Genomic DNA, 23341 nt, shown 5'->3' on the forward strand with positions numbered 1-23341 from the left:
TCAGTCCTCAATGGATTTTATGTACTTCTCATAGGCATCTTCACTCATCAGTTCATCAAGTTCAGCAGGGTTTTCCACAGTCATCTTGATAAGCCAGCCTGTAGTAAGGAAATTAAAAACAGTTGCTAATATCCTACAAGAATGATTAATTCATGTTGCTGCCTGAAAAAAAGCACTCCCAGTAGGCACACAAGCCCTGGAATATCCACCAACAGGCTCTCTTGTGTAGGCAAAACAATGTTTTAATACTCTCAAAAAAATAAATAAAAACCCCCAACCTGTTGCAAGAAATGGCCCTTTTGAGTCTGACCAGTTGTCTTAATTTACTACTGTCAGTGACAGTAGCATTAAGGAAATGCTGTCTAGAAAGAGTAGAAGAGCCTGACCAGCATTTTCAGCTGTTATCAGATCAAAAAGGAGAAATGCAATCAAGGGCGAGAGATTTAAATTCAGCCACAGTCTGTGTCTAAAAAGAACACACTGTAAAACAGCTGTCAGTGGAGACAAGACTACAGTAACACTTTCATGTTGAATTGCATTGGGCTTGATCCATCGTCAATATATTCCAGTTATTTCTCCACACCACTAAACTAGAAAAACTGGGAATTGCAGAGCTATTTGTGATAGCCAGAATCCAGGCAGTATTCATGGCTGCAAGATAAAATATGTCAACTTACCATCTTGATAACAAGATTTATTGACGAGCCCTGGATTATCTGCAAGGGCAGCATTAACCTCAGTCACTTCTCCCGAGAGAGGAGAGTAGAGTTCACTAGCAGCTTTCACACTTTCCAAAGCACCAAACTCATCTGGAACACAAAATGTGATCGAACACTTTTAACAGGACAATACAAAGTAATTTAGATTTTTCAATCACACATTCTGGTGATGACCTAGCCATTGAAGAAGTGACTTCATCTTGAGCAAGAAAAGCTGTCAAAGGGACTGAAGTCACCAACTTTATGACAATGAACAGTAGTATTAAATTTGATGTTTATGCACTGAATTATTCTGGGCAATGTGCTTAACACTGGCTAGTGGGCTACTATAGGAGGGATAGAAATTTCTTGTATTTGGCTAATCCTTTGGCTAAAGCCCTACAGCATGTGATTTATCAGGTTAGAAGGAACCACATCCAGCTCTTGCTGCAAGACACCAAGATATGCCTGTTAGCTACAATCCAAACATTTTTATACCTAACTTGATCACAGAATAGCCACAATTTCAGGAATCCCAGCTTTTTCTTCAGAAACACTATTAAGTGTTACATTTGCACTCACTGGAACACACACATTAGTATTCAGAAGCACCACACTGGAATCACCCAGCCGCTCTTCCCTGGTTTCTCTTTTGTAGGCAGTTATGGAAATGGTGCCTGGAGCAATGTTAGTCCAGAGTAACTCTAAGCCGCAAGCAAACAAGCCAGAGGCTGGAGGAACGTGGAGCTGTCAGAAGAGCAGATAGCCATCAGCAACAAGAATCAGAGAACAACATGTTCTGGGAAAGCAGGGAGTTAGACTAAGGCCATAACGGGCAGAAAAGAGAACAACTAAACAGAAATTAAATTGCTTCTGCTAAAACAAAGCTCAGAGTCGGTTCATGAAAACTCTAAACAGAAAGACCTTTAGTCTATCCTTCACTGTTCAAGGTGATGCAACAGATTTGTCCAAAAGAGTTTGATAGGATGTGTTCCACAGGAAGGATGGGACCAGAAAGGTCTGCTACTTTACCTCAGGAGATCCACGTTCTTTTTCTGCACCAGCTGTGGCGAAATACAGTCTTTTATTCATACACTAATGGGGCAGCTATCCATGTAAATACAGGAGCAGGCTTTTGCTTTCTACCCCACTAGGAGGTTTTCCTTTCTACCTCACCTTTTCCTTTCTACCCTACTAACGCTTGCCCTTCTTTAATGTGGAAAATTACTTAACTGAGTGATGAAGAATGTAACCATTTGTATGTCACCAATTAGCAAAAACCTATGATTACAGCTGATAACCCAAAATTACATAGTCTGTATATTCTCTGAAAAATTAACTAGGCATGTTTGATCAATTCAATGTTTTACATTGTGCAACTCATGAACACCTCCCAGCAGTTACAAATAAGCCAGCCCCAACAGGAGCTAGTCCAAACCAAAATACAAATATTTTTAAACCAGAGCATAGATAAAATTATTACAAAAGATATTTCAAACATGTAATTTTTAAATTAATGTCTTCACAGTTTAATAAGCAGGTATTTTCTGCTACCATGAATGGCCTGACAGTGAGAATTTGAAATTAAAGCTGTCTCTTATAGAAATACCCAAATTTATTTTGCATCCAGAAGATTTATAGTGGCATTAATTAACAGAAAGATCATTTCATTTATCTATGCAAAGGGAGAGTGGGATGAGTAGAATAACTAATTATAAATTAGAGCTGAAACTTACCATGTTTACTCAATTTTGTCCCAACTTCTGGAAGACTACAGTAAACAACGTCTCCTAATGCTTCCTTTACAGAAAAACAAAAGCATCAAAGCATACATTAAAGAAGCTATACACAGGAGAGATCTAATACAGTAAAGTTAGACTCTGTACATAGTAATCTTTCAATTTAGTTCTCGTTCTTTAAGGACTGCATATTTTAAACTTCTTTAACATTTAATGTGTAAAAAACCTGTTTTGTTATTATGCCCCAAATGCCACACAATCATTTATCTATCACAGTGTTAATAACCCTCAGGCTGAGTTACAAGGTTTATACACAGATCTCTTCAGGCAGAATGAGAAATAACATCTGCTGATCTTCTTTGCATCAGACAGAGTAACAACCATTTTAAAGGATAAAGTTCCAATGATTATCTTTTTTTGTTGTTGTTGTTACAAAGCAGAGAATTTATTTCCAGTGCAGTTTGAAAGAAAACACAGTAATTCCTACCCAGAGACAGAGACAACTCCAGAGCTGTTGGCATACAGTTTGTCCTTACTGACTTAATAAGGAGCCTTATCTCCATAAGAATTAGCTCAACCAGAACAGGCTTCAGCCTCTGCACAGACAACATGCCCTGTATCACAACAGACATGGGCTCTGACACAGTTTAGTGGTGTCTGCAGGAAACTGAGATTACAGGAAACTCTGCTTGTCCTAAGAAACATTAATTCCACTTCATTGATAACTTCTCACATTGGATTTTAGTTTTCACAAACAATGAATCTCTTGTCTTGAATTTGCCTACAATTTTGTTCTCATGCAAATCAAGTACTTGCATGATAACAAAACAAAAAATCCAAAGGAATTCCTATCTAGAGTCAGAAGTATATGCCATGTTGTGCTGCTACTCACCGCTGTTCTTTAGCCACAGGGATTGCAGTGTATTCATGTTCAAGTGAAATCTGGCATAAAACGTGCACAATTTCCTCTGCACATAGCCAGAAGTAATAAAGGAGATTTTAAATTCTGCTGAACCACTAAATTTTTCATCAAGTTCAGCTTTCCATAGGCTAAATCTGAAGTGACTAAGAAGTTATCAGAATGCTGAAGCAGCATTCACTTCACTGGAATAGCTCCAAGTCCAAAACTCAAGCTCATTCCATAGCATATGCAATTAGAACAATAAACCTCAGTAACTGTTCAAAGAGCAAGGACGAGAGCAGCCACACGTAAGTAAACATTGTAGGCTTAGGGGGCTGAGGGGGAGGGATCAATACCTGTGCAAAATTGCTGATTCCTACTGTTCCAATGCCATTCTCAACTGATATCCATTCATGCTTGTCTGTGTATTTGCGGGCTACAATGAAACAAACTTGGTATTTCAGAAATAAGTGACATTAACACATTTGCAGGCTTAAACTGTGGTCTGTTGTTTGTTTCTAACCAAAGTTTTGTTTGTTTTTCTCAGAAAATATTTTAAAACAACAGAGGCTTTTTTTTTTTTTTGAGCTCATGACATGCTTAGTGACACAGTAGCAGCTCACTAGGTGTTCTGCTGAGAGTATTACTGGTACTTGTGCAATCATCTAGAAATGGATAATGTACAGGAACAGAAGAGTAGATCTGCTTCATACAAAAGTATAAATCTAAAGCACATACGTGTACTTTACTCATAGTTATGCATTTTGTGATAGCATAGTGACTTTTCAAACATATTTAGTGATTCTGACAACCACTTCATTATTCCCACAAAAGCCACTTAATGACATGTTAGAACCAGTGTCAGCATTACAAGCATCTAAAAATACTTATATAGAGCCATCAGTTGAAGTAAAAAGGTTGCACCCTAAAGTGGCCAATTCCCTGACATCTCTCATGGTGTCTATTTCTGCCTGTTAAATGTTGTCACAGATCTATGTGAAATTAAGGCAAATTAATAGAGGGCTAATTGATGAGGTGATTCATACAAGCCATTATTACTTAAGAGAATTTGTTCTCTGTTAATACTGTTACCATGAGAAGAGAGGTATTGTGTTAAAATAAGCATTTAAGACCCTGTTAAGTCTTTTCACACCAATCTCACAATGACACATATCTTTTAGATCTGTAACTAAGGGCAGCTTGCACTAGCTTTTATTAGAAGCAGATAAGAAGTAAATGAAAAAGGCAACATTTTTCATGCTAACATTTTACCTACAACTTTTCTTACTCTGAGCAATTTGAGGGTGCCTTCTCTGTTTTCTCACTTCCATAGCCTCCCCACAGACATTTTCTTTTCCCCTCTCCCTTTTTTTAAAAATAATTATTTATTTTGAATGTTCACTTGTAGCACCCATCCAGTCAGGCAAGCAGTGTTTAGAAGCTGGAGAAGATAACTTCTTAAACAGCACTCCCTGTATGATTAATGCTGGAGTAGTGTAGCTGGACCTTCCTTTTTAGTTAAAAATTCTCCTCTCAGGCTCTTCCTCTGGGCTAGACTGCTTACAGCCACTTCAGAAGCTACACTTCTGTAGATCTCTGTGTATTTTCCAGACTTCATAAGAAGGCAAACAGAACTTCTTGCTGCAGGCCTGTTAAAATCTTTCCACTGCCTGTCAGTCATATTATAAGCTGTTTCAGCTGTAGTGATCCTCTTATGTACATCTGAACATGTGTAAGAGAAGCAAGACTCAGATAAAATGGTTTGTCTTTGAGGATGGCCTCAGGTTCACAGACTGCGGCAGGGCGATACACGTTTTTGCAAGTACAATATACAGAAGATTTTGAGTAAAACACAAAGATGAAGTATTTCCCCACTAATTATCACTCAAAATACCTCAGAGAATTCCAGCTAGCATTATTTATACCTACAAAAATCTCTCAGGACATGTTCTAATGAACAGAAGAAATCAAATGTCTTAAATCATTTTAGGTTAAGACATTAAACCCATTCGAAATGAGTAATGAACTGTGAGAAGACAGAATGGCACAGAATCTCAAACCAAGCTGAACGTTTGTGACATTACACATCACAAAGAAGCCAACCAGTATGTTTTCTGTAGGGCACTAATATTGTGTAAGATTTGCTTATAAAGCAAGGTTATAAAGAAAAATGGAAGACTTCCATGATCAGTTTGGAACTCAGCAGTAAAATGTTAGAAGAGCACACAGACTTCTTGTGAGACCAAAAAAAAAAGTGAAAAAATGGGAAATTCTAACCCCACTGCAAATAAAGTGAAGGTCAAATTAAAAATAGTTAATAAGTAATCTCAAAATTTGAACTTCGAGCTTGTGATCAACCCATTAAAGAAATCAAATGAAAGAAATATGAAATTTCAGAGCACATTAAAGTTCTGTGCGCACTCTTCCAGATGAAGAGCTACTTTTACTCTAGTGTCATTCGTTTCCTCATGACTTTGGTTTTAGCCTAAGTAGCACATTCTGAATTGAGGCCTTCATTCAGTTTAACTTGCCTCTATGAAATATTTCAGAAATATACAGCTGAAGAGTGTATATTTCTGAATGCCCACAAAAAGGCATGCACAATTTTCCTATCTACCTAAACCAAAAGCATTATTCCCATTATTGCTTCAGATTATATACATGGAAAACAGTGGGTACACTGAACCATTAGAATAGCGAAAAACAACTTAGATCTTGACTCAATTCTGCAAGTAATGATTAATAAACGTTATTTCTTTCACTGGCAGCAGAAAGCAGTTAAACAGGTCAAAAGGCTATCTGGAAGGAAGTTTATGACCTCCTCTTAGTGGCAGTGATTATTTTTATTGCCTGTTTTCCTCCTCTCCTATACCTTTCCAATACTTCTGTTTGCTGCAGTGCCACAGATTCTGTTTCTCAGACTTCTGTGGCTAACTTTCACTTAAAAAGAGATTTGACAGCAGAGATACTTTCAGAATTAAGTACATGAAGTTCAAAATCACACCAAGCCCCAATATGTAAGTCCACCTCCTGCTTGACCACTTCTGCACAGGAGCTGGAGGCAGAGCCAAACTTCTTTAGCCTGAACAGGCCCACAGGCCTGAAAATCTGGCCAAAGTTTCCCCAGCAGCCCCACGCCAATCTAACCACTGTGAGTCTGCCTCCTCCATCCACTTCGGTTTGGTTCTTTCTTGTGCTGCTGCTGTTGCTCCTTGGCTCTCATAGGCTGTTTCTGCAGGATGATTCCAGGAAAAGCTATCTGCTGGTTTTGTCAAGCTCCTGTTCTCCACACTCGGCCCACTCAGTGGAACCTGCAGCTGGGGACGGGAGGAGACTGGGCCACTTTGCTAACAAACTGCGGTGTAGAGAGGAGGTTATCTGCCAACTGAAGGAGCTGAACTAGCTCCTCGTAGAGGAGGAACTGAGACAGTGCCAGCACCATGCCAACGGACAGGTGAAGCACTTGCTGCCAGAAGCAGGGAGGCACCATTTGCCCCCCGCAGCTATCAGCCCATGCATGGCTTCAGCCATCTTGCCAGGCTCTTCCCAGCTTCCCATGTGGACAACCCTGCACCAGCGGCTGGAGGGGACCTGTCCGAAACCGGCGCGGCTAAGAGGATGCCGCAGAATCCCGCTGCTCCCTCTGGTCGTGCCCTTCCGAGCCGCACGGGCAGCTACAACACTGGACACGCCTCATCCCGAAGCACCTCTGTGCACCAGGGTCTGGCAGGCGGAGGTTCAAACTTGGGGACTGCTCCGGGCACCGAGCAGGGAGGTATGTCCAGCCCACCCCGCTGGTGGCAGGCACCGCTAACTCCGCGGGCTGCGCCGAGAGGTGAGATCCGCCTCGGTCCGCACCACCTGAAGGCCGGCGCAGCGGCAGCAGCAGCCCACCCTTCCCTCACAGGGAGCCCTGACAGAGGGGGAGCGACGACCCCTCGCAGAAGTGGGCCGCTCCAAAGCAGGCTTCCCCCCCCCCCCCGCTGCCCTCCCGGCCGCCACTCACCGGACAACACCAGCGAGCTGGTGGCCAACCTCCGGGCAGCGGGCACCCGCAGTGGCGGCGGCAGCTGCGGCGAGAGGAGCGGGCAGCGCGGCGCCAGGACCGGCCCGACCCGCCGCAGCGATCGCCACGCCATCTTTGCAGGGGGCGGGCGAGCGGGCGGTGCCGCGCCGCGCTCCCGCCTCACCGGGGGCGTCGTCCGGGACTGCCGTTGCCGCGGGCGGGCGGGGTCGGCTGCCCGGGTGCCCTCAGCGAGCGGCGCGTTGCCTGGCAGGGCTTTGCGGGCCCTGAGGAGCCGTCTGGCAGTGAGAGGAGCGAAGGCGCTCTGCACCCCGCCGGCAGGCCGCTGGGCCGGGAGCAGACCGCGGGGCTAGGGGCAGAAGGCGGTGCGCGGGTGCCGCCATCTTTCCGTGGCGCTTGCTGTGCGGGAAGCGAGCGGATTTAGCCAAGGGTGCAACAAACGCTCAGTGTTTATTAAATAGAACTCCTAAGTCTACAGAAAGCGCAAGTGAGACGTTTGATCTCAGGTTTAGCCTCTTTTTATAGCTAATATTTCACAATAATGTCAGCAGCAATTGGCTGAAGGCCACAGCATTTTAGAAGCCATGAGCACCTAAGTCTAGCCACTGCAGCTGGTAGTTTAAATCTTTCGCCCACAAAGTAACTTTCCATTGTGGTTATCGCTCAGTCGTTGACACCTTATTCCGGTTGATCAATGGTGACTGGCTTATCTTCCTTCTTGCATTTAATCCCGAAGAAACTGAAAAGTTTCATTAGCATTAGATCAACAATCTCCTCTTCTTCTGAAGCCTGAAATAACAATGAGAAGTAAATTACTTGGATGCATGGAATAGAGGTGGATACAGTCTCGCTGAAGCCAGAGAAAGTCGTGAGAGAAAACCTGTTGTGACTGAGGTGAATTAAGTCAGCTTTCACTTAAGGTGTTACCGCAAGAGCAGGATATACAGAGAAAGATGGGCTATTTTATTTATCTCAGATTTGCACAAAGCCAGGAGCTCGGTGCTGTTCCATCGAGCCAGTTCTACTTATTTACAGTTTCACACATTTATATGGTTCTGGTTAACAGACCCTTCCTACCTCTGCCTATCTATAGGTATTCTACTTCTTGATTGGTTTACAGCTTCTTCACTTTCAATTAAAGCAACAGTACCTACAAATTTAATAGTGCATGCTCTAAGAGGTGGTCTTGTAGGAAAGGGGCTTCTCAGCTCAAGAGGGTGTGTGGTTTAGTATTACAATGACATTAATGAGTAAAGTTCACTCATTAGGAATATAAATTGCAGTGATTTACATCTTAACTGTTTGCTGATAAAAGTTTTCTTCTGCTGACAAGAAGTTCTTGTTTCTTTAGGTCTTGATGTCCTTGGTGCCTTCTTACAGCCTTTTACTTTGATGGGATTTTCCAGCACAAGCCTGACATCATTCATCTTTTGGCTCCTCGTCGAGACTCTAGTTCCTAGCAGGCATGCTTTGCTTATACAACGTAACCAGCTTTACACCATAAAGCTCCTGATCAATGGTCCTCATTAGAACACCAGTGCAGTATCTTCAGCCTTACTTAAACTGACAATAACCCCAGCATTTACTCTAAGGGTTTCACTTAGATAACAGAAGAAGAGCATGAGTAACTGCCAAAGCAAAACGTTATGCCAGTATTTTTATCAAGACAAAAGTCCCAGACGAGCATGGGTAAGCATGGACATTACAGATTAATTTTTGGCTCCGTCAAAGCCCATTGAAATGTTGCTACAGCAGCCTGGAGTTCAGTTGCCAGTTACCATACGACTAGTGGTATACACAATGAGCTACCTGCCATTTCTGGAGGAAGGAAATGAGGAAAACTAAATATATCTTGTTTTCTATTGACCATATCCTTTGGTTTTGTCTCCCTTGACTTTATTTAAAACCTAAATGCATTTTAGACACTACTGGAATACTAAACTGGATTTCATGCCATCCCATCAATAGCTTGAATAGGTGAGGCTCTCACAATGACTTGATTAAAAGGAGGTGTAAAGTCCTTGTGGACTTAAATAGCAGGTTTTGGCACTCATTTGAATGGTGCTGAGGCACAAGCCTTAAGACTTTTGCTGGATTTAGAAGGCTACAAATCAGATCTTGTACTAAATCTGAACAGGGAGTTGCCTGAACAGGAATGGACAGCATAACTCTGGAAGAGCTGAAGGGTACTATATGAATAAATGTCGTCTTCTTAAAAGTTGGAATGGGTTTACATGGTTTTCATCCAGTGGTGAAATACCTAAATCATGAGTAAGCACTGCACAATAAAAGTTTAAAATGGCAAGAGATCTTAGATGAACACACCTGGTAGTGCTTCTGCTCCTCACTGAAAGCAACCAGAATCACTGAAATGAACAGATTCAATACCACAAATGTCATGAAAATTATGCAGGATCCAATTAAGAAGGAGCCTAAAATCGGATTGTAGTCCAAGACCTGTAGTATTCATAAGGTAAGACATCATGTTTTGATTGTAAAAATGAACAAACAAATCATGCATACAAGCAGTCAAGACACTGAAAATCCTTCTGGCTAATTAATTATGCTATATGTATGGTACATAAATGTATACATTTTCTCCTTTAGTCACTTTCTCATCATGATATGATACACTATAATGATGATAGCATGTATGTATGATATATGAATATGGGCAATCTTTGAGGTTTTTAAGTATTTACATTTGATTGTAAGGGTAGGGAATTTTCACATGAAAGTTGGGGAGCCTGGAGATCTGTTATCCACAGAACAGCTGAAGCTCCATCACGCTGCAGCTTTCAAAGTATTGATGAAATCTCTGTGCTTTTATTTTATGCTTTACAGAGAAGCCCAGTCAGACTGTCATGGACACATATAAACTAAGGGTTCTCTAAAACTCCAAACTCCTCATTTCCATGTAAGCTGTAATGCAGGGATATATTTTCACGATTAACAACGTGAGTGGAATATAGAGGGTAAAAACTTTGTGCTCCCTTACTGATCTTCAAAGCTACCCATACCCTGTTGGATTTGTGGCATAAAAACTATTCACCTAGGGGGACTTCACAGTCAGAAATCTCCAAGAATTTAGCTGTTCAAGGCATATTGTAATATTTGAAAAAACTTAATGAAGAAGACAAGGATAATGAAGCTGATGGGAGTGGGGTCAGAACAGAAGTGATGTCCTATCACTTATATTTCTGTCTGTAGGAAATTGTTCAAAACTTTCTGTAGACAGTAAGTAATATACCTAGTTTAAATATGAGCACCTCTCTCATTGAAAAGTTCATCATGAGTCTACTGATGGTCAAAATGGAATGTGAGATACATTCCACTTGGTATTTTTTTCATGATGAGAAAAGGTGGCTTCTTTAGGAAGCTGTGGAGCTTGCAAAATTGATGCCTAGCACTAATTGAAAGTCTATCTATTTGCTAGTTCAAATCATATTTGTTAGCTGAGCTGCTAATTACACGGTGATAAACTTCTCAAAATTATAGGCGGTACCTCCTCATAGTTGAAGATTCCCAGCTGAAGACTGACCATGGTCTCTGCTGAGTCAAAGAGAGTTTTATAAGAGTAGAGCTTCCAGCCAAATATCAAGTTTGTCTGCAGAGGAAAGAAGGCATATCAGAGTTTTTGCTGCAAAATCAGCCAATGACTGGTATTCAGGGAACGCCCTCCTAGCTCATCATCAGAGCCTTGAAGCATTTTGTGTGTGTGTGTGTGTGTTTTCATTTGTTTGGGTTGGTTTTGTGGTTTTGTTTGTTTGTTTACAAACAGGGGAAAGCCCAAAGTCACAGGAAAGTAACTTAGAGCACAGAAGTAATGGATTAACACTTTCTGAATGTGTTTATCTCTAAACACTTTTATTCTAGATGTGAGAATGTCTTGGATCTGCTCAGCTTGCTGATAGATAATGTCAAAACCCTGCAAATCCATGACAAAATCAGGAAAGTAATTTAGAGCACCTCTAAGTAGCAGACATCCCTGCGTAATTGACTGGATGAACCACAGTCACAGACTTGCCCTTTCAGTGCACAAATCATTCCCAGTAAGCAAACTTTTTGTTGGCACTCAGTAACCAAGGTGCTCTTTTCTTCGTTTGTATCTTGTGGGCTCACTGTGTCTGATTTAAAGTGAAGCTGCTGCAGTCTTGCCTTTTTCTCCATCCCTACATACATATTTCTGCCTTTCTGTCGCACCTCCAGCACTTCTTGAGGAGGGTGGGTACTTTACCTGTTAAGTTTGTAGCCACAGCAGTGCCTAAAGCTACTCAGCTGGAGGAAGGGAGAAATGAGAGACATAAAATTGGGCACTGTGAGACTGCAACAAGTTCCATTTGTCACAGGATTGCCCTGTGACGGTTTGGATTTGGCTCGGGTGTTTTCACTTTTTCAGTGATTTTGCAGTTGAGTGGTGCCCAGTCTCCTACATCACTCTGCCAGAAGAGTTACACAAAACATTTCAGCTAAAACAGTAAATATAAATGATGAGTTGCAGTCCGATATTTTTTTAAGCTCATTAGAATAAAACTACCATTTCCTTTGCATATTATATATAATAGAAAAAAAAGATGTATTTCCCACTCAAAAACTAGGCAAACAGAAAATGGTACTTGCTGCACTCTTCCTTAATTTGAGCTTTATCCAGAAAATTGTTTTCCTGTACTTTGTTCTTTGTCACATCTATTACACACTGAGAATCAAGGATTTTTTCTGTCTCAGTGTTTGATTATTCAGTTTGCAAAGAATAGACAAGTGAGTATTTTAACTTCTCTTTCACTTATACTGAAGAATTTGGCTCCAGGCTGCTAACTAAGACTTAGATAGGCAGCTTTATTCAGTTTCACGTTTCAAAGCTATGCTGCTTTCAGCATTCAGAAAAAATTCACTTAACCTGACAGTACCTGGATGCAGGTTGCAGACCACAGAAACCACAGTGGTACTCACAGCAATGGAGTAGGCGAGGAACATGATTACGATAACAGTGATGAAACCAGAGATATCACCCCATGCCCTTCTCAGAGTTGAAGTGATCATGTTGAGTTTAGGGTTGAGCCTCAGGAGATGCCACAGTTTCACTGTAGAGAGAAGCACTAGGAACGCAATCAGGTAGCCAAGAACTGCATCAGCTCTTGCTGTTTCGTTAAAGCTTACAGAGCTGAAAAAGAGAAAAGATGCAACAGACTGTGCACAGGAAATGCAGAAATGAGTGGAAAAGCCACTCACTCTGTCCTTGTTGTCAGTAGAGAGCTAAGTTGAGTTCTTGCTTGAATGTTCCTGCCTGTACTTCCTGCTGCGTGCACAGAAAAAGCTCCCTTCTACATGGCAGAGGATTTGTTATCAGCAGTAGCTAGAGCCTGGGTCCTTCCCTTCCCAAACTATCCTGTGATTCTGTGACCTTTTTCTGTATAACTTTTTTTGGATAAATGTTATTTTCCATTCTGTACAAAATGAGACATCATTGTTCTCTGACCAATGAGGTTTTACAGCAAAGAATGACTATCTGGATAGATGTTCTTTAGCAAAAAGGCTTATTGATTCAGAAGACGGCGATGCAGATAGGGAACTAGCAGCTAGAGTGGGGAACTTGGTGCTCAGATCTGCTGGATTGTATTAGAGCAATACCAGAAGAAAATCCTATTGCTGACACAGCCCTGGAATACTGACTGTCTGGCAGAAAGAAGCTGCTCTTTGGGAAGAGTAAAAATAGATTTGCTTCTACACAAGCTGCACCAACAAAATGTACACTAACTAGCATTAGGACTTACTCCTCTTTGTGTTCCTGGTAGTAGCTGATGTCTCGGGTCCCAAGGATTGTCCGCTTCACAAACACTGACAAGGCACTCCAGCTAATCACTATAATGGCCATTTCCAGGAGATTCCACTTGCTGTGGAAGTATTTCCATCTCAGAGCCTTCATCAGTTTTCCCTGTGAAAACAGGAGTTTTACTGTTTCAGGCTTGTGATTCTGTATCACATAATACACCTCTGAAGACTGGGGCTCTCCCCTCTGTAATAAAGCAGACAAGTGCTTTCCATTTGGTCTCACCTGTACTACCATGTAGTACACAATAAAGAGGAAATAAATTACTTCTGCTGCCACAACAAAGATGTGGAGGCTGTTGGTGTATGGGTAAAGCCGGACACTTTGCAGCTCTGAGCTTGTGAAGAAGGCCCCTAAAAAACAAAGAAAGTTCACCACAGTGCTCTCATAATTACATCTTCCTGTTTTCATTCAAACAATTTAGTTCACCAGTAAGACTTCTGTTCTCACATTCACATCAATGGGAGGCTGGATCCAACGTGAGTAGCCTTGTAAGTGTGCTTTGAAATTGTCCTCAAATAGGGATTTCAGGCAGTTAATGGCTTTTAGAGGGCTAATGCTGTCTTGTGCGATTGTGTGAGATTAATCCCAGCAGGGCTGAGTTTGGACTGGACTGTAAATGCAGAAATATAGCAGGAGGACCTGGAAATCTAAATTTAAATCTCATTCTAAGAAGAAACTTAGCTTAATTTTGTGGTCTGATTTGAGCATTTTCCAATACTGTGACAGACCTGAGGGAGGCTACTGCTTGTATTAGATGTTTTTCTATGGCCTTCAAACCAGAATCTAGTTTAACTGTTATATTTGTTGTATCCTGATGATGTATTATATGATTACATGGCTATATATTAGAAGTATTTTGGAACAAAAAAGACAGATTCTGCTATTTGTAGTTTTTGTCTTAATATTATATTAATTATCTGAAATTATTAGGAAATATAATTTTTATTGTTCCTGTTGTGTGAATCCTTGAAATTAAGTTTCAGCACCACGTTTTCTTCATCAGTAGATGACTACAACATAAGCAAACGTAAGACAATCCACTGTGGTCTGTATGACTGATGCTACATTTTTCCTGAAGGGTTTGTAAATCTTGCATCGATTCTCTCATGATTAGATTTATTAAAACACTTCTGTTTACTGACTGCAGAACCAGGGAAATACTGACAGCATGTAAATCTGCAGGTACATTGCTTGCTCTCTTCAGAAATTTACGGCCTGAAGAAGTTCTCACCTAAAGCATTGGTTTCAAACATCAGGCTTATGATGCAGAACAGGTTCACATTGGCATTGTAGACTGTAAATTCAACAAACACTGCTCTTGTGAAGGTGTCCAACCAGACGTTGTTGAAAAGGTACTGGAGAATTCTGTCAAAAAATGCATAATGTAATCTAACTCATGTGAGAAAGAATCATAGAATGGTAAGGGTTGGGAGGGACTTCTGGAGGTCATCAAGTCAAACCCCTCCTGTTAATGCAGGTTCAGCTAGATCAGGCTGTACAGGAACACATCCAGATGGGTCTTGAAAGTCTCCAGAAAAGAAGACTCCACAACCTCTCTGAGCAGCCTGTTCTAGTGCTCTGTCATCCTCACAGTAAAGAAGTTTTTCCTTAAGTTCAAATGAAACCTCCTGTGTTCTTATTTGTATCTGTTGCCCCTTGTCCTATCACTGGCACCACTGAAAAGAGCTCAGCCCCATCCCCACGAGCTCCACCCTTTAGGTATTTATGTGTATTTATAAAGTCCCTTTTCGGTCTTCTCTTTTCCAGGCTAAAGAGCCACAAGTCTCTCAGCCTCTCCTCATAAGAGGAGATGGTTTACTGCCCTAATCACCCTTGTGGATCTCTGTTGGACTCTCTCCAATAGTTTCCTGTCCTTCTTGACCTGGGGAGCCCCAAACTAGGCATAGTACTCCAGGTGTGGCCTCACCAGGGCAGAGTAGAGAGGCAGGAGGACCTCCCTCAACTTGCTGGACATACTTTTCTTAATGCATCCCAGAATACCATTGGCCTCTTGGCCATGAGGGCACATTCCTGGCTCATGGTGAACTTGTCCACCAGCACTCACAGATCCTTCTCTGCAGTGCTAGAGATGGTGTCATGTGAAGTGTTTGAATATTTTCATAAAGAAAGAGTAAACCAGAGTAAAATGTTCAAAAGGACATTTGGTCTGTCAAGACTGGGGATGGGAGATATTTGTACTATTAGTCTAGGTGGTAAGTTTTCTTTTGGGTTTTCTGAAGAAGCAGGTACCAGATATTGGCACCTGTGGTGCCTCAGATATCTGTTCATTTACCTCAAGCATGTTAGGAGAAAAAGGTTCCAATTTCATATCCTAGTTGTTGCCTAGCATGGAGCAAGGTGATAGAAACATAAACTACAATGATATTGTAACAGAAGTAACCACAATATTCAGCAAAATGCACAGCAGGAAAACTCAGGATACAATCTGAAATTAATCTTAAGTGGAGCAGAGGAAGGAGCATCACTAACACCACAGCAGACACTACTAACGTACAGGAATATAAGTGGTACCTGGAGGTGTTCTTAGGATCAGTCCCCAGGTGAATCACGTATCCCCCTCCTCTGTAGGTGGCAAGTTTGCCCCAGCTGGGCTGCCCCCTCAGTTTGGACTGGCTCTGGTACTGCCATGCTGAGCTCATGTCTGAGGAGTTATTGATGACTGAGGTGTTCCAGTGTTCCCCATAATCTGACATGTCTTCTGATTGCAGGGAATATGGAGCATGGCATTCCTGAACCACATGCTGGAGTTTGGGAGAAATAGGGCAGGTGTCTCCTTTCACTCTTACTTGGCGAATTCGAGCACTACCCACCAGCTTGGAATTGCCATCTGTAATGAATCCTAAACAGGAGATGGAAAAGAGCAGCACTGGCAACATGACAGAGCTACTGTAATATTTCTTTATCTCATTTATGATTCACTGATGCATTCATATTTTGCTATAGATTTATTTTCTAAAACCCACTGTAAACAAAGTAGATTAATGAAAATTAATCCCTCGTGCTGACTGAACCGAGTTCTTGGGTACCTTGGTTCCACAGATAGCAGAATTCAGTGTCATTACTCATCTGTATTTTATACAGAAGGAAACTGAGGCCTGGAGATGAAAAGGGACTTGCGTCAAGTCCCACAGCAGTGTGCACTTGGCTACACTTGGTCAGTGCATGCTATGTCCAATGAACAATTCTGCTACTGTATTTCTGAGCTGTATTTCTGTCCTGTATTACTGAGCTGGAAAATGGGACATATTTATTACTGGATATGGCTAAAAACAAACACGGTGAAGTGTATAACATAGCATTTGCATTGACCCAAGTCATGATGCAAAGGGAGCTCTCCTGAGGCAAAGCTTTCTAGTGCCACCTATCTGCCATGCTTCTAGTGAACAGTGAGAGGAAACTCCTGTAAATCTCAGGCATCTATCTGAATATTTGGAATAAGTAGTGTAGAATGTGATAATGTAAAATTAGAGTGCAGAACTTTTGGGTTATATTAAAGATAAGGAAAATACCAGGGCGCTTGAGGTCAGGCTGTGAGGATTTTGTTATCCACTAGTATTCCTGTGGTAAGAATCCACACCAAGTCTTAGGCACTCACAGTCTCTTTGGTCATATATGTGTATGCAAGCCAGGGAGTTGTATAAAAGATAATGCTTCCAAATCTGTGAAGCTGAAGTGAAGCAATGGGCTCTGTACCTTTATATGATCCATACAGATTTTTGACTAAGGTAGTGTTTGCCCATGTGAAAAAATCTTGGTAACTGTAGATATCGTGGAATCCATCTGTAAAGCTGTTCTCAATGTGTTTGTTTAAGTAGTAGGAATTGGGATCTCTCTGTCCATAGGCAACCAGCAACAGCATCCATAAAAAACCCAGATAGGCTGGAAAAGAAACAAGAGACAGCATGTGTGAGTGCAGAACTAACACTGCTGTTCAAAGGAGATTGCATGAATGATTATTGCTGTCATGACTTACTAGGTTAAGAAGATGCTCTGCAAGACTCTGACTGACCACTGCTAATGAATGTCCACCAGCTACTTCCATGTGCTGCAGTTCAAGCATTTTACATTTGAAGTATGAGTGGAAGTTGAGAAAATAAGTGGAAGGCTGGTTGACCACAATAGTCATGACAGCTCTAAATAAAATTGGGTAGTCTAAGGCTGTTCCAAGTGAAGCTGAGGAAATTTTTTCTATTTCTAGAGGAAATAAAATGGGGTATAAAACATGATCAGTAGATACTACCTGATTTTTGAAAGATAGCCTCCATCTGTTCTCATGATTTGAACTTCATTTAACTCCTGGCTTCCTCCTTCTACCCTTTGTAATGTGTTTCTAATGAGTTTCTTTACTATAAAATCAAGCTGTAGCCACACTGTTATCTCTAGCTGACATTCCCCCCTCATTTTGGCTCCAGCTGCCACTGAGCAGCCTGTCTGCACTGTAATGGCTGGCAGAAAGCTAAAAACATGCCAAAACCTTTTCACCCTAGAGAACAGCATTTTCACAGATGCAAAAGTACTGATGAATGCTACTGAATGAAACAAGATAATCTACATATGGATAATACCCAGGATTTCTCTGATGAGGGCAAATGCTTTCTGCTCTTTCATGCAGCTAATTTTCATTTTCTCCACATCAGCTGTAGGAGGTGGCCGGTAAACGTTGCTTCTACTGGCCCGCCGGGCTCCAAAGAGAGAATGTGAATCACCTGTCAGTGAGAGCAGCAAACCCTGCAATTAGTCAGCAGTTCATCTATGTTCTGTTTTTTGTTTCTTTGGACATTATAATTTATGCTTTCCATTAGGAAGGCAGGGTAGAGGAACCAATGAGAAAAGGTGCTATGCTGGACCTTAGTCTCACCAATAGAGAAGGGCTGGTGACTAATGTGAGGCTCAGGGATAACCTTGGATTATTGTGGCCTTCCAGTATCTGAAGGGGGTTTACAAGGAAGCTGGGGAGGGACTTTTTAGGATGTCAGGTAGCGATAGGACTAGGGGGAATGGAACAAAACTAGAAGTGAATAGATTCAGATTGGATGTTAGGAAGAAGTTTTACACCATGAGGGTGGTGAGACACTGGAACAGGTTGCCCAGGGAGGTGGTAGAAGCTTCATCCCTGGAGGTTTTTAAGGCCAGGCTGGATGTGGCTCTGAGCAACCTGATCTAGTGTGAGGTGTCCCTGTCCGTGGCAGGGGGGTTGGAACTAGATGATCCTTGAGGTCCCTTCCAACCCTAACGATTCTATGATTCTATGATGTGATTCAAGCACTTAGTATAGTAAGGCAAGCAGTGGGGAGAGAAGGAGCTGGGTTTTGGCCCAGATGTAGTCCAGGTGTCTCTCTCTAGGCTGAGCATCTCAGAGCCTGAGATTGATCAGGGAGGCTGCTGTAGATCAGGATTCTTTGCTGTGCCCCAGGACCCCTGTCTGCTGGTGTAAGCTTGTTTTTGAGACATGATTGTGATTGCTGAAGCCACTGTTGAGTTTATGGGAGTAGTACAGATAATTGTGGCTGTGGGGAAGTATGTAAACCCAGAACTTTCATATAACACCTACAGGAGGTGGGAAATTTCCTTGAGAGGGAGTTTTAGATACACTTGTATCTAAACTAGATGAAGAGTGGATTTTGCACTGGGTCACATGTTTATTTTCACTAGGTTGTGGAGTAGGTACAGATTTTGTTGCAGGCCAAGGGGTATTACTCTTTTGATCCAGAACTTTTCTATCTTTTTGACCTTGTGGTGTATCCAACCTAAACATAGAGTGGTCTCTATGTTCTCTCCAAGTGGCAACAAGATCAGATATTTAGGCTTGTTTCCACTCTCACATTGACCTTAGGAGTGCTAATGGGTAGGTACATAGTCATGGCACCTGTTTGATTTAGTGATTCCTGCTGGCTTTGTCAGCTAAGGTTCAGGTAAATAAAGATAACTAGTGAGGTCCTCAATTGACCTGAGTCATGAATGTGTGCATGAAACACTTTAAAAGTTTGGAGAACATCTCTCTTTCTTCAATAATTTCTCACTTCACAGTTACCTGGTGCAGATAAAGGCCCATCAATAGCTGTGTTTTCTTCATCCTCATGTTCCACCTTCCTCAGAACCAGAGCAAAAAAGGCAGCAAATCCCAGCACCTGGAAAGAATTAGCTATAGACTCACCACATGCCCATTTAATATAAACAAGGTCAGACTTTGGCCTGGATCCTTTTGGATCCAGGCACTGCAGCAGAACAACTTTGATTTGGCTTAGTTGAACTCATGCAGCTGAAGCTCATGAAGAAGAAAACAGTGCACAGTGCTGGGGTCCATCCCACTGAACTGATCTTGCCATGTGACACATCTTCCCTGGTGAGAAACCTTATCACCAATTAAACTCTGACAAAAGAAGGGAGATGAAACTGATGGAGTTAATGCCAGCAAAAGTCAACAGGACACTGTAAACCACCCACTAGCTCTTGGTTTGAGGGCAAAGATTTCTTGTTCTGCATGCTAAATCCTGCTGGTCTTTAGAACACGTTCCATTGTCTTCCTGAAATGATAGCAGGATGAGTTGTATTTCTGGGGATCTCACCTTTAAGGGCTGTGTGATGAAAAGGCTTTCCAAGAAAGAGATGACCATGGAGATCAGCCACTTGATGGAGTTCTCCTTGCCATAATGCAGTCCATAGAGCATGGTAAAGAACCCTGATACACCACTGGTGGCTGCAACCAGGAACCAAGCAATGAACACAAACCACCAGGGCAGCCCTTTGGGAGAGGAACTTTTCTTGCCATCACCAGAGAAGCTTGGAGTGAGGGACCACCTTGGGAGTCAAACAGAAGAAAAAAAATCAGTCTGCAGTGGGGCAGAAGCCAAAATCACAGTTTTCAGGTTCCTCAGGGATTGGCAACATCTCATGATGTAAAATCTCAATCAAAATATTCTAAATTCTTTTAATAGAGTTCTGTAGGAGATATGGTTAGTGAAAAGAGCAGGGAGCAAAAATATGAGGAAGTATAAAGAGATCAACTAAAATTAAAAAAATCATGGTGGGCTTATTTATTCCTCAGTTCATGCATAATTAAACCTCCAATAGAAATACCAACAAACAAAACTATGAGTACATTTCAGTCTCTTGTGATCACCGTAAAGGCCAGAGAGATAATTAGTGCTGTTGTTTTCAATACTTCCATTTTAATTAGCATATTTCAACGGAGTATTTTTGTCAGCTTGTTGATCTTGCTTTATCCAAACATTTTAAGAGACTTCTGAGAGCTCAGTCATTGTCCCACCCCTCTCCTATGACCTGGCTTTGTAGTGTAACATACCATTTTGGAGGCAAAAATCCAAGGAGTGATGATCCGTCGTTATTGCTTTTGTGTGCAGATCACAGTGCATTGAAATTTCTTTGTTGCTCCTAACCCAGGATTTGTTTCCATAGCTGTAACAATGGTCATCTAGCACACATTAAGCAGGAGTTTTTTGGGCTCCATCCCTCTCACTATTTCTGAATTCACAACCTGAATTTACTTATACTGAGATGCAATGAGAACCTGGGATACCTCTCACTGATGGACGCTGATGAGCAGAGCCAGTTCTCCAAGAGGTTCTTCATGTGCTGAACCTGGTGTACAGCTTGTGTGTAACTCTGAGGCATCTGAAATTTATGGGGCCCCAGTAACTCCAGCTCCATCTCCACCTGCTGGAGTTGCATGTACAAGCAGCGATCGTAGTCACCGTACTTCAGTCGCTCACACATTCCCCTCTCGGCAGTTGGGCTTCTTCTTTTCTCTTGCAGGCAAAGAATTATTTATTAACTTTTGAAGAAATTGACATAGTAATTCCTTGATTAAAATACAGTACAAAGGGTAGCGGAACTGGAACTCAGGATTGTAAATGTGACCAAGTGAAGAATAACATTTAAAGGGACATGTAAAAGCAGCTTTAGTACTAGAGCTTAATGTTCTTCTGCTGGAATGGACTGAATTGTTGCCAGAAGGCAACTTCATTAGACAGAAGACCTAAAACCTTAATAGAGAAGACGTGATCAAGTGTTAATTTGTTCATGGTCTACCTATGCAATTACTAGCTTGGTACATTAATTGGAAAAGCCAAATGTGAATATAAATGAAATCAGTGGGATTATTTTCTCATGGATCTTGTATAATTGAAAATAAACGAATTTCCAAGTTAAGAGTCAGGCTGAGGGGAACAACAGCACAAGGCCAAGAAGGAAAAAGACAGGAAAAAAAGACTGTGAAGCAATTGGAGTAATTCTTTATGCTGTTGTATAGCGATCCTGCTCCTGAGACAGGCTGGTAGCCAATATTTCATTTTACAGTGTAAGCAACAGAGATTTCACAGTGTCTTTACTCAGCTGGGTGCTCAGTGGTGCACAGTAAGGGGACAAAAGGTAACGGGCACAAATGAAAACATGGGAAATTCTGTTTAAATTTAAGGAAGAGTTTCTGTATCGCAAGAGCTGTTGGAACCTGGAACAGGTTACTCAGAGAATTTGTGGAGTCTCTATCCTTGGAGATATTCAGCAGCCGAGTTAAATGTGATCCTGGGTAACCTGCTCCAGCTGACCCTGCTCTGAGCAAGGTGGTGGACATCTATCGTTACCATCATTTTTACTACAAGGTTTCAGTGGGCATCTCATGTTGTGTTGTTTACCTTGTATATCCATGGCACCTAAGGTGACAATTATGGGGTCATCCTTCTTCTTGCTTCCATCATAAAACTCTTGCCCAGCTCTGTTCTGCTGGCACATGATGTCCTCAACCAGTGCCAAAAGTGTGTTGATGTTAGTTGATTTTCCAAGATCTGATGCCAAAGTGAGAGATGGAGCCTTCAGGGCTTTAGAAAGTGAATTGGCAATTCTTCTTATGTCCTAGAAAAGACAGCAACAACACAGCAGTGACTCTGGCTGCAGTGACTTAGGCTGATGGGATCTGAAGGCACCACTGGCTGGGAGCTAAACCAATTGCTAAAATCTCCAGAATGGATAAGGAATAGTACATCCTACAGTGCTGGATGTGACAGGCACATTGCAACGAGTTCAGCAAGACAGCCTTCAGGATTCAAAAATACAGCTTGAATGTCTGAGGACCAAAAGTTGAGGAAGACAGGGTCTATGATACCTTGTTGTGGCTGATGTTTGATTTAACCCCCAAATACTGCTTTTGGTCACACTAATAGTTATGTGAAGGCTGGGATGTGCATAGGCTGATCAGGCAGGGATTCCATGTAGCTGGCAGATGAGTGTTTTGCACCAGTGTGTGGTTGGCTTTTCACTACAGACAAGCTGAAGGGTGTTTGACAGAGAAGATGCCTGTGGTTAAACTGGGAATGCCAGTTAATGCATGGCAGCAGAGGGCAGTGCAGGACTCACTGGGAACTTGCCTTTGTCACAGCCTCTGGAGTGAGTGAGACAGCCTGGGTGACCTGTGGGGTGGGAGGTAGGCTTGGGGACACTCGGCCATTCTTTCCTGGCTTTTTCTCTCTCCCCTGCATGGCTGGCCGGGCTCGTATGTTCCTGAAGATCTGCACAATGAGCAGGTTGATGGGGAACATGAGGAGGGAACTCTCAAAGCCAATCATTACTTCCTGCCATGTGAACTCGATTTTACCTGTCAAGATCAAACAGAGGGGAGGAGTAGAAACTACATCAGGAGCCATCAGATCTCTCTCTTGTGAAGAAGGTAATTTCTTCTACTGTCCTGCTTCTAGATTCTCCTGTCTCTATTTCCCTTCCCAAACCATGGTGAAGATTGTTACCCAAATCCATTTTCTGCTCAGCTGGGTCCTTTGGCACTCCCCAGAACATGATGCTGGTCAGCATGGTGCAGAGAAGCAGTGAGAAGCAACACGAAACACGCTGGGCTCGTGTGAAGGAGCTTCGTGGGGAGCGGCTGAAAACTGAGTACCAGATGTGCCCATCCTGGAAACCCTTGGAGGTCTTCATGAAAAACAGGTTACTAGGAAGGAGTAGAGAGAGATCAAATAGATACTTAGGAAGCAGAGGGAAGAATAAAGCTGTGTTTCAGTGTCCTGTCATGCTTCTAGGCACTATCAGAAGAACTAACTAGGAGAAGTTGCCAAATGTCATGCTTGACTTGCACCGAGTGGTCTTGGCTGCTTATGTCCTTTC

At 42.1% G+C, this 23341-nt stretch overlaps 2 protein-coding genes across 2 annotated transcripts in view; both read right to left on the minus strand.

The window, feature by feature from the left end:
- GCSH (glycine cleavage system protein H) lies at positions 1-7477 on the minus strand. The gene is made up of 5 exons (XM_054389821.1): positions 7345-7477; positions 3695-3774; positions 2435-2498; positions 678-809; positions 1-98 (listed from the first exon to the last, which is right to left on the minus strand). Exons 1-5 carry the CDS (start codon positions 7475-7477, stop codon positions 1-3), a joined length of 507 nt encoding a protein of 168 aa, XP_054245796.1.
- A 563-nt stretch (positions 7478-8040) lies between these two features.
- LOC128973382 (polycystic kidney disease protein 1-like 2) overlaps positions 8041-23341 on the minus strand; it is a 40922-nt gene continuing 25621 nt past the window's right edge. Inside the window, exons 28-43 of the mRNA XM_054389680.1 lie at positions 22969-23168; positions 22594-22820; positions 21865-22081; positions 20751-20979; positions 19780-20011; positions 19245-19341; positions 17779-17919; positions 16907-17092; positions 15725-16052; positions 14424-14557; positions 13415-13542; positions 13134-13294; positions 12313-12523; positions 10868-10969; positions 9688-9819; positions 8041-8151 (exon numbers count right to left, since the gene is read on the minus strand). Coding sequence (XP_054245655.1) covers positions 8041-8151; positions 9688-9819; positions 10868-10969; positions 12313-12523; positions 13134-13294; positions 13415-13542; positions 14424-14557; positions 15725-16052; positions 16907-17092; positions 17779-17919; positions 19245-19341; positions 19780-20011; positions 20751-20979; positions 21865-22081; positions 22594-22820; positions 22969-23168 — 2836 coding nt within the window. The remainder of the gene's footprint in view (positions 8152-9687; positions 9820-10867; positions 10970-12312; positions 12524-13133; positions 13295-13414; positions 13543-14423; positions 14558-15724; positions 16053-16906; positions 17093-17778; positions 17920-19244; positions 19342-19779; positions 20012-20750; positions 20980-21864; positions 22082-22593; positions 22821-22968; positions 23169-23341) is intronic.

Source organism: Indicator indicator, chromosome 19, assembly GCF_027791375.1.
Source record: "Indicator indicator isolate 239-I01 chromosome 19, UM_Iind_1.1, whole genome shotgun sequence".
Classification (NCBI taxonomy): domain Eukaryota; kingdom Metazoa; phylum Chordata; class Aves; order Piciformes; family Indicatoridae; genus Indicator; species Indicator indicator.

What these genes read in the sequence shown, in the direction of transcription:
- GCSH (XM_054389821.1), bottom strand. Translation starts at nt 7,477, where the DNA reads ATGGCGTGGCGATCGCTGCGGCGGGTCGGGCCGGTCCTGGCGCCGCGC. An exon ending in GAATCAGCAATTTTGCACAG is followed by an intron (nt 2,499 to 3,694) that starts GTATTGATCCCT and finishes TTTTCTGTAAAG; the next exon opens with GAAGCATTAGGAGACGTTGT. An exon ending in GACAAAATTGAGTAAACATG is followed by an intron (nt 810 to 2,434) that starts GTAAGTTTCAGC and finishes TTTGTGTTCCAG; the next exon opens with ATGAGTTTGGTGCTTTGGAA.